The sequence below is a fragment of the Physella acuta genome, unplaced genomic scaffold, assembly GCF_028476545.2.
Source record: "Physella acuta isolate Inbredline_101_S28 unplaced genomic scaffold, ASM2847654v3 ptg000745l, whole genome shotgun sequence".
Lineage (NCBI taxonomy): Eukaryota > Metazoa > Mollusca > Gastropoda > Physidae > Physella > Physella acuta.
The window spans coordinates 118,116-138,026 of NW_026732263.1; the positions used below are offsets into that span (position 1 = coordinate 118,116).

At 33.0% G+C, this 19,911-nt stretch overlaps 3 protein-coding genes across 10 annotated transcripts in view; 1 reads left to right on the forward strand and 2 right to left on the reverse strand.

The window, feature by feature from the left end:
• Positions 1-1,597: 1,597 nt before the first annotated feature.
• Positions 1,598-5,648, forward strand: LOC131950210 (phosphatidylinositol 4-phosphate 5-kinase type-1 beta-like). The gene is made up of 9 exons (XM_059312267.1): positions 1,598-1,624; positions 1,924-2,076; positions 2,568-2,627; positions 3,121-3,360; positions 3,494-3,565; positions 3,869-3,965; positions 4,353-4,509; positions 4,723-4,855; positions 5,556-5,648. The coding sequence occupies exons 1-9, from the start codon at positions 1,598-1,600 to the stop codon at positions 5,646-5,648; spliced, it is 1,032 nt and encodes a 343-aa protein (XP_059168250.1).
• Positions 5,649-8,625: 2,977 nt separating this feature from the next.
• Positions 8,626-17,292, reverse strand: LOC131950212 (putative protein-lysine deacylase ABHD14B). 6 transcript variants are annotated; one of them, XM_059312272.1, is made up of 5 exons: positions 17,206-17,292; positions 10,862-11,013; positions 10,239-10,404; positions 9,341-9,579; positions 8,626-8,937 (listed from the first exon to the last, which is right to left on the reverse strand). In XM_059312272.1, the coding sequence occupies exons 2-5, from the start codon at positions 10,979-10,981 to the stop codon at positions 8,749-8,751; spliced, it is 714 nt and encodes a 237-aa protein (XP_059168255.1). In that variant the 5' UTR covers positions 10,982-11,013; positions 17,206-17,292; the 3' UTR covers positions 8,626-8,748. The 6 variants fall into 6 exon arrangements, with proteins under 6 accessions (XP_059168255.1, XP_059168254.1, XP_059168258.1 ...); XM_059312271.1 differs by having other exon boundaries at positions 10,862-11,016; positions 17,206-17,272; XM_059312275.1 differs by lacking the exon at positions 17,206-17,292 and adding an exon at positions 12,453-12,568.
• Positions 15,580-19,911, reverse strand: part of LOC131950211 (uncharacterized) — a 48,669-nt gene continuing 44,337 nt past the window's right edge. For all 3 annotated transcript variants that reach the window (XM_059312269.1, XM_059312268.1, XM_059312270.1), the window contains exon 8: positions 15,580-19,552. In XM_059312269.1, coding sequence (XP_059168252.1) covers positions 18,645-19,552 — 908 coding nt within the window. In that variant the 3' untranslated portion in view covers positions 15,580-18,644. The remainder of the gene's footprint in view (positions 19,553-19,911) is intronic.

Below are 19,911 nucleotides of genomic sequence, written 5' to 3' on the forward strand. Positions count from 1 at the left end.
AACTACAGTAATATTAGACCGTGTTACACATAATTAACTACAGCTGTATAAGACCATGTTACAGACAACTAACTACAGTTATATTAGACCATGTTACACATATAACTAGTTATATTAGACCAGGTAACACACAACTAACTACAATTATATTGAAGTTGTTACACACAACTAACTAGTTCAATGTCACCAGATCACTGACGTTGTTTGAGACCAAATGCCGACCCTGCTCTACTCAAAGAAGAAAAAACACAAGCCAAGATGTGTGGCTGTAAGTCCAACTGTTTTATAGAGTTTCTCGATTCTTGTTTTTCTAAAGTTGGTGGACTCAAAAACAAATCAGCAAACTCACATACACACGGGGGAGGGGCCCCTCAGGGTCTACTCCAACACTCCCTTTCTACGCCGGTGAAAAAAAATATTCTGATGCTTTTTTTAAGTTACATCATAAAGGGAGGTAAAAGAAATTAAATTGTTAGTTCAAAATATAAAATACTCGGTTACTCTCCCTTAATTTAATTGTGAACAAAATCTAAACGCAATGCTCTTACATTTTTAGTTTTACGTAGAAAATGGGTGCGATTTCTGTGATAAATTTAAGCAGTACGTAGATCTATATATAATGTTTTTAAATTTATCACAGGAATCCGAGATCTTTATAATTATTTTTCCATTGGGTTTTTTTTTATTTTTGCTCTAGAAAACGACTGAAGGATATAAAGAATCGATACAGATTGGCATTTATAACAGCGTGGCAAGTCATGACAGCGATGCAGGTCTTCTCATGACCGACTTCAATCAAGTCCACCAAGTTTACTATCCACGGTAAGTTTGTGGAGGTATGCTTGGCTTACTTCCCTTGAAAATATACCTCAGCTAAGTTTAATTTAAATTAATTTTTTGCATCCAAAAAATAAATTTAAAAAATCAACATTCTTGTAACCTGTTTTAGCCTATACGTTTATTTTTTATTTATTTTTTTTTTTTGCACGAGGATAAGAAAATAGTAAAGTGCTCTTGGGGGTAGGTAGAGCAGGAGAAATAGAGTTCATCAGTTACTTTATCAGCAACATGCCTAGAAAAAGGTACCCTTTAGAGCTGAGTGGACTGAGGATCATCCTAACAACGTAAACTTCTGTATGAGACCTAAATGAAATTTTGGCTCTCTAGTGAGTGCTCTACCACTCTGCCATCCCACACAAAAAAAGACAAGAGTGATGACATCTGTACACATTTTTCAGTTTTAATGACCATTTTTATGTTCTATCTTAGGTTTTATATTTTAAAATTTAACGCTTGAATGTTATAATTCTCTATTTTTAAGAAAAGGAAGTCACTTAACTCCTGCTCACAAATACAGAAACTTTTACTTCAAGACAATCGCACCCAATGCATTTCAACGATTTCGACAATTATTTGGGATAAACCCAGACAGCTTTAAGGTAGGCACTATAGCTATCATTTTTATCATTATTCGCTTTGTTTTATTATTGGAACATTATAAAAATATTTATGCACAGCAGCATAATTTTAAAATTTCACTTCTATTGTTAATTTATATAAAAATATATATATATATATACATATATATTTAGTTTAAATGTATTTGTATAAACAATATCTTCTAGCATGCTCTATATCCCTCCAACATCCCACCTTACACACACACAGTAAGAAAAAATAAAAGAACAAACTTTGTCTGTTAGTAAGCTGTGTGTACTCCCCCCCCCCCCCCCCCCCATTTACATACACAATATAAGAAAAAAAAACTAGGAGAGCAACCTGTATCTTTTAGCATGTAGTATGTGTCGGTGTCCCCCCCCCCCCCCCTCTACACACGCCCAAAGAAAAAAATTGTATGTTTTCCCCCCACCCCCTACACACATACAAAGAATAAAATCTAACACAGCAACCTGTATCCTCTAGCGTGCTGTATGTGTTTGCCCCCTGAGAGAGATAGCCAACCCTGGGGCTAGTGGCAGCGCCTTCTACTTCTCACATAACAATGAATTCATCATCAAAACTGTTTCAATCAAAGAGGCCAAGTTTTTAGTGCAGTTGTTGCCTCAGTATTTTATGGTAAAAAAATATACCTTTGTTTCTCTAAACTTATAGCTAACTCATTATTTTATAGTTATGTTTTTGTCTTTGTTAAGTTTATTTGTTCTTAGTAACACTAAAAATGTATATGGATTTTATTTTGTTTTGTTTATTTAGCATGACTGTGCTTTGTATTAGAATAAAAGTTGATTGCAGTTTAAGTTTTCTTTTACTATGACTATAGCTGTTGATTGGTTGCAGATATTATTTAATAACATTCTTTTTATAAGCCACAAAACAACTTTAATTTATACTAGATCTATAAGTATATATATACTATACACTATGAAATAGCAAAGGCTATGCTTTAGGTTTTAGTTTATTTTAACATTTTTGTTAGGGTACATTTGAACTTTTAAAAACCAGTTTAAGCTTATCTTAATGTTCCAAAAGTACAATGTTAAAATATTTTATAGCTAACTAATTAAACTGAATCAATTTTTAATTTTGTTTGATGTTTTGTATCACAGAATATTCAGGAAAACAAGCAAACTTTGCTCCCCAAATTTTATGGGCTTTATCAATACAAGGTTAGTTTAAGTTAGAACAAATTTTTCCTAATCGCTTTCATAACTGTTCAATAGAGTTTCTGTTAAAAACAGACAAACGATTATGATATAGATCTAGTTTGAATCAGATCTAATTTTCATAAAAGACATGGTAAAAACTACATTTAGATGAGATAAAGTCCATATTAATGTGAGTCAAAATTTGCAATTAAATGTGGTAATGTCCACATTTGATCAAGATGTAGTAAAGGAATCATAGCAATGCTAGTCACAAACCCCTTAAGTTAATAAGGAGGCTGTGTGAGAAATTAACAACTGGGCATTGGGATAATTTCCACATCATGAGACCACTACAGGTGAAATCTTGACCTTACAGTAGTTGTGCTGATCACCTGACTATACTAACAGTTTCCAGATGTTTATTCATCAAATTTATCCTTTTTTAACACACTATTTTTAGAATAAATATTTTTAGTGTTGTACGTAATTCTCAGTACCTTTGAAAACTTCTCAGAGTGGATGTAAAACTATAACTTTTGTCATCATGAACAACTGGCTCCCAAGTTCCCTGTCTCTACAAGAGAAATATGACATCAAAGGCAGCACTTATGGTAGGAAAGCTTCAGTAAAGGAGTGCCAGAAATCCTCACCTACATTTAAAGATCTGGATTTACTAGAGCACCATGCTAAAGGATTTTTGTTGGATAAAGAAATTTACAAAGCTTTGATACAGACATTAACAAGAGATTGTCGGGTAATTTAAAAATGTCCATGAAGAATTTCTGTTTAAACAAAGTGGCCTAATTCAAGATTTAAATGATTAAAAATATGGCATTAAAAAGTATTCAATGTATTCTTACAGTAAATATTTTTTATCTAATTTTTAGGTGCTGGAGAGCTTCAAAATTATGGACTACAGTTTATTGATAGGTGTTTACAAAACAGATGGATCTTTTGGGGTAAAACAATTTATTGTTTAAATAGTATTTAACTAAATTTTGACATATATATATATATATATATATATATATATATAAAGATATATATATATATATATAAAAAACTTAATTGTTTATATTGTGTCGCAAATATACAATTCTACCGAATAACAACTAGTTTTATTTTAAATAAATAATTTAATTATTTAATTTGGCCTAATAATTTTATCCTGAATACTCAAATATGTTAGTAGAACACCAGTAATCTTTAAATATATTTTATGCACAAAACACAAAAAGATGAATATATTTTTTTTCTGGCAGTCTTTTCATGGGGATTTAACGGATGGAACAGATGGCTGGGAGGATGTTGATGAGTGTGTTATCCATGAATCTACGAATGCAGTTTTCTTAACACAAAGTAGGCCTACAAACAATGTTTATAAATTAGCTTCTGAGTGTGAATATTATTTGGGTCTACTCATTTTTTAAATATAAACTCTTCTCTAAGTTTGTCTCAGATATCAAGTTTTTTTTTTTTTATTTATTGTTTTTTTTTGTAGCAGTAGCCTACCAATTGAAAATATTTTCACTTTAAAAATGTTTGAGAGTTTATCATCATCTTTTCCCATCTGTGCCTACAATACATGGGGTAACCTCAGAAAGTTCTTTCAACTTCCAGTCCACTAAGACAGTTGAACTCACCCCAGTTGTTTTTCTTCTGTCTCCCTAGGCCTTCCTTGTCTTCTTATCCCTTTGTCATCCAACCCTGTTAGAATTTTACTAGACTAATTAAATTTATTTTTAGACGGAACAATTAGCTCACTTACAGCAGAAGGACGTTCAAGTATTAACCCTTTAGCATCTAGGAACAGAATCAGCTTGTTTTCAACACCTCTTGAAGCCATTGCATTGGACTGCAACCTGGATTTTACTGATGGTCAGGAAGAACCTCAGGACATTCCGTAGGTTTTACCAATTTATAATGACTGAATTTTGATAAAATGCAAACATTGTTGTCAATAAAAAAATTGCCTTCATTACAAAGAATACCAGAAAATATTTTGTCTTTTTATTGTTTATATAATTTCAAAATATTCTTTGGCGTAGTCTATTGCTTTAAATAATTAATCATAACAATCAATAACAGTTGTTATATAAGGATTCAACTGTTGCAGGCCTGGGGGTATCCCTGCCCTGAATGCTGATGGTGAGCAGGTATTTATTTTTCTTGGCATCATCGACATCCTGCAGTCATATGGGGTCAAAAAGAGGCTGGAGTATTTCTTTAAATCACTCTATTCAAATAGGGTAATTATAATTTTTTAAATTATTAAAAAGTAAAATATTTTCCATTAGTTTTATTGTATTTCTTTAAATCACTCTATTCAAATAAGGTAACTATAATTTTTTTAAATTATTAAAAAGTAAAATATTTTCCATTAGTTTTATTGTATTTTTTTAAATAACTCTATTCAAATAAGATAACTATATTTTTTTAAAATTATTAAATAATAAAATATTTTCCATTAGTTTTATTGTATTTTTTTAAATGACTCTATTCAAATAAGATAACTATATTTTTTTAAAATTATTAAATAATAAAATATTTTCCATTAGTTTTATTGTATTTTTTTAAATGACTCTATTCAAATAAGGTAACTATAATTTTTTTAAATTATTAAAAAGTAAAATATTTTCCATTAGTTTTATTGTATTTTTTTAAATGACTCTATTCAAATAAGGTAACTATAATTTTTTTAAATTATTAAAAAATAAAATATTTTCCCCCTGGTTCTGTTGTATTTTTTTTATTTCACAAAAAAGATTTTTTTTTTAAAGTTTGAATTAGTAGTGCAAAACTACTTTTCCCATAGTTTTATTGTAATTTTTAATGAATGCATTTTAAATTAAATTGTATATTGATTTAAATATTGAGGGAGTGTAGTTAAACATTAATTAAAATTAAGACATTTTATTTTATGCTGTAATTTAGTTTTTGTCAATTCAGAACACAATATCAGTGAATCCTCCAGACAAATACAAGTCCAGATTTTTGACATTTCAAACCAAAGTGTTTACATATGACCAGCAAGGTGATTAGTTTTTAAATAGTTTAACTTTGTTTATGGCATTGTTCTTTTTATATGTGTTAATGTTAGGTGGGAGCAGGACATAAACTCCCTAGTGATACAACCCCCCTCCCCCTCAGGTTAGTTACTTCCTGTATACTACCCATCTCCCACACAAAAGTTAGTGTAAGACATAAATCTCCAGTTGGGTACAAATTGACTCTAAATCTGTTACTAACATGAAGCCTATATGCAACAGGCAATGCTGCTGATACTAGAGGCTTTGAGACTAACAATTTTCTACAACAGCAGGATGACTGTATTCGATTTTTGGAAGATGCTGTTTTTGTAACAGAAGGTAAGTAAGTTATTAATGTAACAACTAATAGAACTAAAGGATATTGTTTATGTAACTAATCAAAAAACACCAACTATTTAGCTAAATTTTCATTTTTTTTCATTTTTTTAACAGATGATTTTGCCGACATGCCAGAGAAATTATGTAGCGATGAAGCCACTCTTAATTTACAAGATATAGACCAACAAAATGTTTATCGATCACTGCCTGATGAATTGTTTTACCGTGGTATTTATTTACAGATTCTGTAAAACTAAAATTCATTTTTAAAACTATTTGAACGATGGTTGCTATGGAAGCCAACACATGGTCTAGCAGGGAAACACAAGATTGTCAACCTGGAAGTCTAAAGTTCAGAACCTGGGCCAAGACAGTAGGTCAAGTGTTGACCCAACTACCCCCGCCCCCCCCCCTTCCCCCGTAATCAAGCCAGATGGTGTGATGCACCTGTGGAGGAAGAAAAGGACAGGTAGAAACCCAGGTGTTTGAAAATATGGGTGTCAGAAATGCTTGATTCTTCATCCTGTCTGCGAGGCTAAAGAGCATTACTTGAGCCAGTTACGCCAGAATAAGAGAGATAGGGGAAGTCCTTCAACAGCTCATTTTTATCGCTAAGTGCAGATGAACAGGGTAGTAAATTATTTAATGTTTCTCAATTCATTCTAAGAAAAATTATCTAACGAATTTCAACTTCTGAAATCTGAAAACTGCTACCCCTAGCATTCAACTGCATGTAAATAATTTTAATTCATGTGTTATATGTGTATTTCACCTAGGCTTCTGCAGATTATTTAAGACTGGTATTGGTAAAAGATGTCTGTTGTCCAGGATAATGGGACTCACAGGAAATGTTAAATAATCAATTTGCCAAGTTCTCCATCTGAAGGCTTCATATCTTAAGGGGCAAAAAGATTAAGAGACTCTGAATGCTGAGATGTTATCAGTTAACACCCCCAACCCCCTTGTTCTCCTCTTATCAATACATAAAGCGTACAAAAAAAAACACCTTAAAATATTAACTCTTCTTACTGAACAAGAAGTTTTAAAAAGCTGAATGTTTATCAAAATATTGTATAAATATTATGTAACTTATTGAGCATTTATTTCCTGTTTAATCCTTTTCAGGCAATTTTTTTTATATATATCCTGTTTTTATGACATTTTAATATTATAAAAATAATAATTACAGTATTATACAAATTATTATATTTCCAATTTTTATATTTACACAAAAATATCAATTATAATGCACATTTTATATTTATTTTTCCTAATTTATGTATATGTATTTGGGGCAAACTGTGATGTTATTTATATTTAAATATATGTTGGCCAATTGCATTACTCTCTTTTGTGTTTAAGATTTATTTAAGCAAGAAACAAATTAACATGCATGAAATGTTACAAAACATAGCACACAGACAATTATAAATAACATCCAAGCTAAATGTAAACAGCCAGACTCACAGAAACACCTAATACAAACTAGAGGGAGATTTAGGCCAAACCATTTTATTAGCACCAAAAATTCAATCTGCTTATGTAAACCAACAGAATTTATAAAAATAGATTATTTACAAGTCAATGAAAAATATATACAGTAGAATTATTTCTGTTTAAAACAAAGAAACAAATCTATAAATCTATTATGCAATTTTTTAAAGCCATATTTTATGCCCATTGAACACCATTGGGAAACATTATTATACCCACCGAACACTAATCATAGTCAGGATTAAATGCCCACAAAATACTAGCTATAGTCAGGATTAAATGCCTACAAGATACAAGCTAGAGTCAGGATTAAATGCCCACAAAATACTAGCTATAGTCAGGATTAAATTACCACCGCTTGCTGAATTCATGATTAATTATCCATATAACATTTTATTCAATAATTTAAAATATAAACACCAGTGCAATTTTTATCTTTAAATGTCCGACAAATTTACCATGAACTTCCCCAGCAAGCAGAACCCAAAGCAACCCAACCATTGAATCAAACTGCTGTGATATTTGTTTCCGTATAATCCAACTTTTCTGATCCAACAATTACAAAACTTCAATATTCTGATCCAACAATTACAAAACTTCAACATTCTGATCCAACAATTACAAAACTTCAACATTCTGATCCAACAATTACAAAACTTCAACATTCTGATCCAACAATTACAAAACTTCAACATTCTGATCCAACAATTACAAAACTTCAACATTCTGATCCAACAATTACAAAACTTCAACATTCTGATCCAACAATTACAAAACTTCAACATTCTGATCCAACAATTACAAAACTTCAACATTCAGGTCCAACAATTACAAAACTTTAACATTCTGATCCAACAATTACAAAAATTTCAACATTCTGATCCAACAATTACAAAACTTCAACATTCTGATCCAACAATTACAAAACTTCAACATTCTGATCCAACAATTACAAAAATTTCAACATTCTGATCCAACAATTACAAAACTTCAACATTCTGATCCAACAATTACAAAACTTCAACATTCTGATCCAACAATTACAAAACTTCAACATTCTGATCCAACAATTACAAAACTTCAACATTCTGATCCAACAGTTACAAAACTTCAACATTCTGATCCAAAAATTACAAAACTTCAACATTTTGGTCCAACAATTACAAAACTTCAACATTCTGATCCAACAATTACAAAACTTCAACATTCTGATCCAACAATTACAAAACTTCAACATTCTGATCCAACAATTACAAAACTTCAACATTCTGATCCAACAATTACAAAACTTCAAGATTCTTCAAGAAAAAGAAAAGCAACTTGTGGAAGGCATCGGGGTTGTTCATGTAGCAGGCATGAGAGGCACCTTCTATAGGGGCGTACCAGTGGTCTGGGATGTGCTTTAAGTCTTGAGTACTTCTGGCCCCAATGGACAAATCCTTGGAACCCACAACAATCATGGTTGGGATCTGTTTCAACAAAAACAAACAAATTAATTATTTGTGTACACATAGATATTTTTTGCTTGCTGTGTCAGGTTATTTTATTGTTTCAAGAAATTAAAATTTAAAGCAAAAACAAATTGCCATATAATTTTTCTTAACAAACCAGCTAATAAACTGTTACATTGCTCCAGTGACGTGTGAGTAAATAAATATAAATTTTAAAATAGTTACAACATAAATATTAGACTATTTTAAACATTGTTATATAAATTATTCAGTTTAAAGATAAATAGTCAAGGTTCATATTTACTTCTAAATTTAAAGTAGACAACACACATAGCTTGTGTGAAACCCGCTATTGATTGACATTTACTTACTAACCAAATGTGAATAACAAAGTTTGACAATACACCAATCTATAGCTCACCTTGCTAGTCCTAAAGTGCTTGACATACTTGGAAGTGTTAACTGGAGCAACTGGTACGTAGGCCGTTGCCCTCTCCAGACCTGTTGAGACATCACCATCAAACAAGTAGGGCAGAGAAAAGGAACCACTCATAGAGGGGGATACAATCACAGGGGGCTTCAGTCCCAGCTCTGAGATAAAAGATTTTAAAAACTCTCCATCGTTCTCTGGGGGCAGGAGGTTGAGACTTTTGCCAAAACCTGTTGTTGAGGTCAAAATGTGGAACTTATTTATTAAATCAGGTCAACTCCATTAGATTATAAAACAAAACAATTATTTGATAAATTCTGTCAACATGAATATCTAAATCTATTGTTGTCTCAGATTATAAGACCAATTATAACTACAACAGAAATTTTGAAACAAAGTTTTCAATCACAAAAAAGCTACCTTTTTCATTTGTTTCATTTCTGAATATTAAGCTATTTTAAATATCAAGCTAGTTTACATTTAAAAAGGTGAGTTCTTCAAGTGTTAAACACACATTTCTTCATTTTTCTAGAAATTTCTAATCTAATTGGTGCTAGACCAAATATTAGCCTATATATAGATTTGACCCAATACTATGGTAGAACAGCTAAGCCTCATCATCATTCTTCTTTTGCACAATCCGATGAACAATTGCTTTAAATTAAATGCAGGTGGAAAAAAACATAAGACAAGTCGTAAATCAAACTACTGGCCCTTACCTGGCAAGTCCAAAATCAAACTACTGGCCCTTACCTGGCAAGTCTAAAATTAAACTACTGGCCCTTACCTGGCAAGTCTAAAATTAAACTACTGGCCCTTACCTGGCAAGTCTAAAATCAAACTACTGGCCCTTACCTGGCAAGTCCAACACCAAACTACTGGCCCTTACCTGGCAAGTCCACAGCCACTGCTCTGTAGCCCCAGTTAGCCACATGGTAGACAGACTTGATGTCCAGCCAATTTTTAGAGGTGAAGCTCATGCCGTGGAGGAAGAGGACATCAAGTTTGGGTTTACAGTCTTTTTGGGCCAGGATTTCAGTGTAGATTTTAAGTGTCTGTTAACAAGTAATAAAACATTTTTTATTATGGAATATTTTGAAATATAAAAAAAAATGTTATCATTTCATACCTGAATAGGTTTTTTGTGTGCTAAAAAATGTAACATTATTAAAATATATGTGCTAAGTATAAAAACTAACTCTAAACAGTCTACCCTATATACTATATAGGCCTACTTTGATGGTAAAGTAAAAAGCTTTTTTTTTAAATTACTGAAAAAGATCTTTTCACAAAACTGTGAGTGATATCCACTATATAAGCTGGGGTGAAAACAAGATAAACTGCTTTATATGATACAACAGGCTGTCAGACTCAATGATATGGATTTTTAAATAGTTTTATACGCTTAATTATTTAACAATAACATTATATGACACTTAAACAAATTATTGCTTTTTAAAAATTAAAAACCAAGCTAAAGATTTTTTTTTAACAACAGCAATCCAAACTGACCTTATCCCCAACGGTCACTTCAACTGTTTTTGACTCATGTACTAAGGCATCTTCCAGCAACTGAGGTGGTGAATCTAGCAAAGTGTAGTCTAAAGTTTTGTTTTTGTGTTCACCAGCCATCGTTTAATTCTCACTTGCTGTTTTTCTATTATCTGCTGAATGATACATTTTTAGAAAACTTTGATCATGCAAGTTACCAGGAATAATAAAATGTTACAAGTAAATTAATGATATTTTAAAATTTATTCTCAGTAGAAAAAGCTGCTTATGAAATTTCTTACATAATTTAGCAACAAATGCTTTTATTGAAGAAAGCAGTTAAAAAGAAAATAGTGGTTTTCTTTAAACTGCATTTCAAAGCTTGTTAGGTAAATATTAAATAAAGGATTTCATTTTAATCTACTCATTTATTTTAAATATAAATATTAATTAATGGGTATTTAATATTGCAGTGTGGAATGCTGAATAAAAAATGCACTGTTTTGATATATACATTTAAACATAAGTATTAAGTAGTTAATAAGTAGGCATTACAATTCACTATAATAATAATAAGTCTACATTAATTAATCCACTAGCAGTAGTACGCCTATAATTTTATCTAGATCTAGTCTCTATGATTTTGATGACTGACAAAAACAAAATTGGTTATTATGCATATCATCACATAGAAAAAAACACTAAATAACACCTAAACAAATTAACTAAATGATTTAGTTGTTTTTTTATTAAAAAATCAATGATTTTTTAAAAACTGAAGCCAAGTTTAGTTTTTCTAGATCTAGCATTTTTATAGAATTTTTTTAATGCTAACTTTGTGTACTCAGCATAAACAAGTGACATATAATATATATTATCTAAATACTAAATACGAATAGCAAAGAATTTTGGATTTAGATTTACAGAGTTTTATGATGTTTAAAAGTATTAAACATAACATATTAGGCCTAATATAAACATAAAAAATTAGGCCTACTAGATCTAACTGTCTAATACAAATGTTGAGGACTTGATAAAATATTTTAAAAAGCTACATTTTATTATTTTCTATTTTCAGGTAGCCTAAATCTAAGTCTTGATTTTAAAAAATCCAATTAGGTCTAATCAAGATGTTAGGCGCCTAAACAATGTGTAAAGTGTAAATTCAATTTAAGGTATCGTAGAACTAGGAGCTTCACAGTCAAATTTCTGTCTCAGATCTTCTCTCTTCCTCCCCCCCCCCCCCCACCTCATTTTCTAAATAATACACAATCATATAACCAAAAACAACACTACACAATCATAAAACACTACATCTAGATCTGGATAGGGGAAAAAAGGAACTAGATCTACCTCGTTTATTTTGAATCATAATAATTTATAATACTAATTATTAATTAATGTGGTTTGTTTTTAATTTTATCTAAAATCTAAAAGATAATAATAATATTAATAATTAATAATAACTTAAACTTAAACCATAACTTCATAGATCTGCAGCAAAAATATTTAACCATAAAACTATTAAGAAGTGACTGATACATCGCAAATACATTTAAAAAACATTATTTATGGGTATTATTAAATACAAGATTAACAAAACAAAAATCACCCAAAATAACACCAGCTATAAAATTGTCAATAAATTGTTTTATTTAAACGCCACTTCATCATTTACATTTCTATATCTGTATCTTGTTTTAGTTTGGCCTATATCGGAAATTCCCGATTTGCTTCCGTTTGCCAGAAAAGCTACACGACGAACATTATGCTTGTATTTTATTTTTATAGTCCTAATATAAAGCACACAATTATGTTTAACAATTTAATTTAAAAACCTTTTAATAGCAAGCTTTTATATAATTATACACTAAAAAGTAGAAAATACATGATTTTCTTTAATCATATGATAATGAACCACTATTTAAATAGCTAAAAAGCTTATGGGTGCTAAACCGAAAAGCCCCCAGTTAAACCCAAGGGCAGATGAGGCCCTGCAAAATCAAATAACTGCTGCTTTGTAGTTTATTCTGGGATATACAAAGTATATGGAAGCAAATCCAGAAAGAAATACAGGTTGAAATCTGACTCAGCGGGCCATAATGGTGCAAAACATGTGATGTTGACACGTAAAACTTAATTGAGTTGAAAGAAATAACGTCCAACATTGAAATTAAAACAACAAGAAAAAGCAGAAGAAGAAATAAAAATTAATTTGACAAAGATTAGAAAATCGGTTATGCTGTTGTTGAGTGTTATGCTGTGTTTTGTGCTGTTGATTATTTATTTGTATTGTGTGATTTCTTATTAGTGTCCTGTTTTGTGTCAGTCTCTTCTGTTCTTCAAAAATAACTTTTTGCTTTTTTTTTTACAGCAAATATATATATATATATATATATATATATATATATATATATATATATATATATATATATATATATATATATATATATATACCTAGTTAACACAGTATGTGAAACCAGTATGTTAACAAAGTATGTGAAATATGTATGTATGTATGTATATATATATATATATATATATATATATATATATATATATATATATATATATATATATATATATATATATATATATAATCAGTTATTTTTGTCGTTAGCTATTTCTTAGTTTACTTAGTTTATGGGGTATGGCCTTTACTTAACTTCACTACCCTCTCCCTTCCACAGTGAGAGTCACTACTGTATATAGACAGTTATATGAGTCCTAGATTCTACCCAAAATTTTCATATAAGAGCAATAAATGGAGAAGTCATTTCGTTTTTCAGCAGTTATCTCACTTTGTCTACGTATTTGTTTTTTTATGACCTTTCTGACAAAAATTGTAATAGCCTAGTATGTACAGTGTTGGCATATAGCCTATAGGCCTATTTATTTATATATTTATAAACTACAAAATCTTTTCGTTATGTCTTCCTACTTGTTAAAAATCACTAAATAAAAAATAATAGGATATTTTTTGGAGAAGCCCCCGTCCCCCTCCAGTTGTAATCAATTCAGAATTAAGTGATTTAAAAAAAAATTCTGCTGTATAATTCTAACGTAACAGTATTCACGTCAAACCCTTTGAGCATCATTACCACAGAAGTGACATCGTGTCTGTCGTAGTGGACTCATCATCATGTCATAGGAGACTTTTTTTCTTAAAAAATCCACTTTCGGCCATTTTTTATTTTTAGCTTTTGTTTGTTTGTTTGTTTGTCACTATTAAAATTTGCCTCATGCTAAAAAATATTTTTTAAATAAAAAAAATAAATAATTATCCTCCCTTTTATTTAATAAAGCAACTGACAGTCTGTGTTGTTTCCCTTGTCAGTTTTCTGCAGTCAAAGACCCTAATACTTCTTTTATAATCACAATGTAAAATATCTCAATCGGTTGTTATATTTTTTAAAGCAAGACTTAGATTAGGCAGTGGAATAGGGAAATGTGTTCAAGTGATTCAAGTTTAAATATTGCTGGTAAACAAGGCTTTGATCAGACAATGGAAGAGTCAAACGTGTTCAAGTGATCCAATTGACTCCGGTAAACCTCTTGTGGGATTTGAACCCAGGTTCTTCGTTTGTAAGACGAACGTGCAATCTCCTCACTGACAAAATAGCAAACGTGTTATCGGCATTAATTCTGAACTACACTTGTCAGCATATAATTTTTGTATTCCACAAACCCCTTTACATCAGGGTCCCCACCTAGAGAAAATCTTGATGCCGCCCATGTTATGTAAACACGCGCACATCTGCATTGGCACTTTTTCAACACAGGCGCTGTGTACCCGACCCAGCGCGCACCATATTCTTCATCCTCCCAGCCGTCGCCATGGCAACGCGTGTGTTGTGTGCACCCCGCGTGCAGGTAATTCTGGCGTGGATACAATTCCCGTCACGTGACACGGCGCATTGTGTGCACGCGCGTGTAGACATCGCCCCATCGGTAGGGGGGGGTCAATTGGTTTTGTATAGAGGTCTTTTGATTCATCGTCTTCATCATAGTCATCACCCCATCGGTAGGGGGGGGGGTCACTTGTTTTTGTATAGAGGTCTTTTGATTCATCGTCTTTATCATAGACATCAACTCAGCACATTACACATAAAGTCTCTGTAGCGTTTACTGTTAACACGTTTCCAATCCGTCATTTACACTGATCTGTTAATATTTTTTTCCACTCAATCAATTCTCTTGTGTAGTTAACTTCTTTCTATTCAATCATTTCCCTTTGTTAGCTAACATTTATAACTACATGGAAACTAACGCAATCATGGTGATTATCTATACTGTAAACAAAAACCATAACCAAAGCCCTAGTTCTAACGATAACCAACATTAAACCGATGCCTAATCTTGCAGAGGTGTGTGACTAAGCCACTTAAACACATTTATTAATTTTTAAATTAAACCAATTATCATTAGATTTTCCGGCTATGATAGTTATTGAGATAAATAACCCATATAATTAGATTTTAATGTACTGGGCTAATGTTTACATTGTTAAGGCTTCGTTGATTTAAGAGTAGTTTATTGGTTTGGCTTCAAGCTAATTGAGAAAAAAAAAACTTGATGATTTCGATTAAGAGTTAGAGGCTAAATGGGGTAGTGAGGCTTTGAGATTTAGAAGGAAAAAAGACAATACAAGACTATAGGCAAGTTAGAGTAAATTAGGAGACAAGAAGAAGATGTCTTACAGTCTCTTTCAACACAGAATATAAGCTGCACTCGTTAAAAATTTAATCTAATGCAAAAGTTTAATCTTTAAATACAGTCTATAAAAAATGTAACAAAACTAGAAATGCAATGTAAAACTCTCTTTATAAAACTCATCTCAAACATTTTTAAACCAGATATGCATTACATTTGTAAAAAAGTATTTCTTCCTGGACATGTAGAACATTACCGTATAAAGCAAGTTTTTCCTGCAGTTGATAATTGACAAATTTGTTCAGAGTAAATTTTGTAATCGATGATGTTGTGTATTCTGATTCTGTAACTAGACTATAAGTAATTATATACGTTTTATCTGTCATCGAACACTGAACTTAAAACTATCGTCTGGGTGGATCCACAGTCTATGTGGAGTGTGGAGGGGGTGATCGCCCCGACCGTAACCGCCTAGATCCGCCAATGATAAAATAGTTGATGTTTATTAACCAGATAATGGCAATACTTGCAAGCAATTTCTACTGTATGAATGTAGTGTTGTGTTTGTAACGTTAGTTACCGTTAATCTCTAAATGTTGATGATATGGTTGAAGGTGATATGAACGTAGGCCTAAGGTACAGGTGATACCTAGTAGAGGTGTTGTCAACAGGTGATACTTAGAGGTGAGACAAACGTGAGAATAAAAGGATTCGAACCATTCTGTGTTTGATCTAGCTGGCGTAATGAAAGCAAGAGAAAACTTGAAAATGGATATATTAGCTCATTAAGGTGGTGATATCATCAATACAGACGGGCTAACTGCATGTAGGTTTAACTGCCTAGTACAAGAACTCACTAATTGTTATGCATCTTTAATTGCAAAAAAATGCAGGGAAAATATCTACAATAATATATACAAAATCACATTCCCATGTTTAATACGTATGCCTTGAGCACAGTTTGTTTCCTTTCTTTTTAGCGAGTGCTTTTTTACTTTATTATTTCGTTTCTTTAGAGTTCCGAAATTTGGGTTCATCGCGTACACCAGGTGGCAAATATTTTTTAAACAACGGTTTTTTTTCCGGCAGTACTTTCAGGTAAGAGTGTGTTACAGATTTGTTACTGACCGGTGTTTGATGTTACAAAATGTTACTAACCAATGATGGATGTTAACATTTGTTACTAGTATGATGGATATTAGCATGTGCTACTGACCCGAGTTGGATGTTAGAATTGGATACTGGTCAGTGTAAGATGAGCAAGTGTTTTTTAATCGTCCTAGGCGGACGCCATTTTTCTGAGCACGTATCTTAGACGACTTGACTTATAACACACAACACACTGAGAGAACCGTGTTACCTTTCTGCACTGACAGAAGGTGTGTAGCTTGTGCAGGCTTAACCTAATAGGGAGGTGGGGGGGGGGGGGGGGGGGTGAGAGTTCACCTTTTTGGTGTGGTTAACGCACAATCTCCCAAACTGGGGTGCAATCGTATCAACCATAACACACTTTGGAGTATCTCATACGAGTTTTGCAGGTTTAAAGTTAAACTATTTTACACAGGACACGTAGGACTTTCAAATACTGAGGGCCACAGGACATGAAGGACATTCATGTACTGGGTATACATTTCACAATCAACATAAATATTTTATCAAGCAGCATTGACATTACATATTATTATGACACGCTTGCTTTGTAAATTACTTACCGAGTAGGATTTTGAAAATTACTTTTGCACTATTTTGAATTGCAGAAACACTTCCGTTGTCTTTGAAAAAAACAAAGCACATATTTAAAGAAAACAAAATGTCTGCATGCCCTGCTTGTTCATGAGTAATGTTCATTTTAAAATTATTTGAATTCAAAACATTTCACGCCTAAAGAAACCAACGAACAGGGGTAAATTTAAACGAAGGCACATTCGAAGGAAAATGTTTTTTTAACCCACTTCCGGAGTAAGTGGATTGTACTTTTTCAACAACGGGTTTAAATTTCTAGCCGTTATTTTTGCCGTTGAAACAACGTTTATTCACCTGCAAGTTAGCCTACCAGAACACAGGTAAACTCTGAATCAAACAGGTGAGAAAAAATATATTCAAGGTTAAGCCGGCGGTACCAGCAAATCGCCATCACGCCATACCATTGCAAGGACCAATATATACACAAGTAATAATAATTCACGCGGTGATCACAACCAAAGGAATAAATAAAAGTAACTACTGTTACAATTCTTTTACAATTTAAATATTCGGACAAACGAATGGCAAAAATCAAATACAGCTGGCACTATTTAAATAGACATCATTGGTTAAAAAATATATCTACATGAAAAGATAGACTGAAAACCATTTTATATAATCAAGGGAGCATTCGTTGAATTCCGTAGTCGGCTTTTTTTCACACAGGGAGGAGTCATTTTTTTTGACAGTTCTGCAAAGTACACGGAGTAGTAATTTAATTTTTTTTTTAAACAATGTTTGTCACACAGCGGAGAGTAGATGAATTAAGTAGCCAGTCACTGAACAAATTTGAAGGAGTCATTGAATTCCTAGGACTTACTGTTTTAGTCATCAGCACTCATCCAATATGTGTATGACGAAGGCAGTGAACACAATCAGAAAGATATATTTCAACCAACTGCAGACGATAACTTTCTAAGTTATGCAATCAAACTTTGGCAATTCTTGTGATAAAATTACAAAAAAAGTATACAAGAAAAATATGATCAACATAATTTAAAAATGAACTTAAAAGGTGTTATTCTATGCGATACATGAATGGGTATGTTAAAATATCACTGGAGTCACGCAATGAAATAATAAATAACATGGGCAGAAACGGTATAATTTTTTTTAAGTACGTAGCTATTTCAAAACACATGTTTAGGTAAATTCATATGACATGTGCAATTGACTAATGAACTTGACAATCACTGTAAAGCGTTTATCAACCGCTTTAAGCAACGCCAGGAAAAAAAAAACACCTCTATCTATACTAGGTCTACAAACGTGGTAACTGAGATGCGATTTTTGGCCAGAGTTTGAAAATTGTTCTGGCCAGAAAAGACAATCGGACTTGTAAACTGGTAAACCGTACGAATTCAGTCAGACATCAGTCAGATGACGTGACGCACATGGGAAGAGTCTATCACAAATCTGTGCCGGGGATGATAGGTTGCCTGTAGGCAGCTTTACGAAATTCCTGCGAGCCAAAGTTGTAGTCTACCGGAGCGTAGGAGAAATCTAAATCGTCTCTTTGGCTCTGAGCCTGTGTGTTGTCCTCATACCACTGGCTATGACTGCTCTCCTGGTACCGCTGGGCCTGCGTGCTGTCGGGATGCCAACTCTTTGGTCTTTGGCCCTGATTTTCAAATCTCCCTCGGGTTGCTTGTTGACCAGTGACTTGGCCATTGACGCGTTGGCCCTGTCTTGATGCTGGCCATTCGCTTTCTTCCTGCCTGGTGGGCTGCCATGTGTTTTGTCTCCCCACGGTTCTCTGATCGTAAGGCATGGGAGGGGCAGGTGGGGCAGCATAGCTAGGCTCTGGTTGGCCCTGCCATGGTTTGGCTGTTGGGGCAGGGTTGGCAGCATAGCTAGGCTCTGGTTGGCTCTGCCAAGGTTTGGCTGAAGCAACAGGGTTGGCAGCATAGCTAGGCTCTGGTTGGCTCTGCCAAGGTTTGGCTGAAGCAACAGGGTTGGCAGCATAGCTAGGCTCTGGTTGGCCCTGCCAAGGTTTGGCTGTTGGAGCAGGGTTGGCAGCATAGCTAGGCTCTGGTTGGCCCTGCCAAGGCTTGGCTGAAGCAACAGGGTTGGCAGCATAGCTAGGCTCTGGTTGGCCCTGCCAAGGTTTGGCTGTTGGAGCAGGGTTGGCAGCATAGCTAGGCTCTGGTTGGCCCTGCCAAGGCTTGGCTGAAGCAACAGGGTTGGCAGCATAGCTAGGCTCTGGTTGGCCCTGCCAAGGCTTCGCTTTTGTGTTGTATTGTTGAATATTAGACCCGGGGCTTTGCAGGGGGGTCTGTCTCTGGCGAGGGTTGGCGACTGGGTGAATCTTCTCAGCTGTTGGGGAAAAACATAACATTAGAACATTAGGGTACAAACGAACAATAATTGAGTTTTGTTAATTTTAGTAACCTATTAAATTAATGCTGATTGAGCTTGTATCTCTCTCTTGTATACACACCTTTAGATTTAAGTGATGCAGTTATAATCAATTCGGTGATAGATTTCTGTCAACTTTGGAGCATGCTAAATCATACACCTAAACAAGTTCCCCATGTTGTATTTCTGTCAGATATGTAACATGCTACATCATGTACCTAGACACGTCTCTCATGTTGTATTTAGGTCAGCTATGTAACATGCTACATTATGTACCTCAAGTCACCCATGTTGTATGGCCGTGGGTATGTAACATG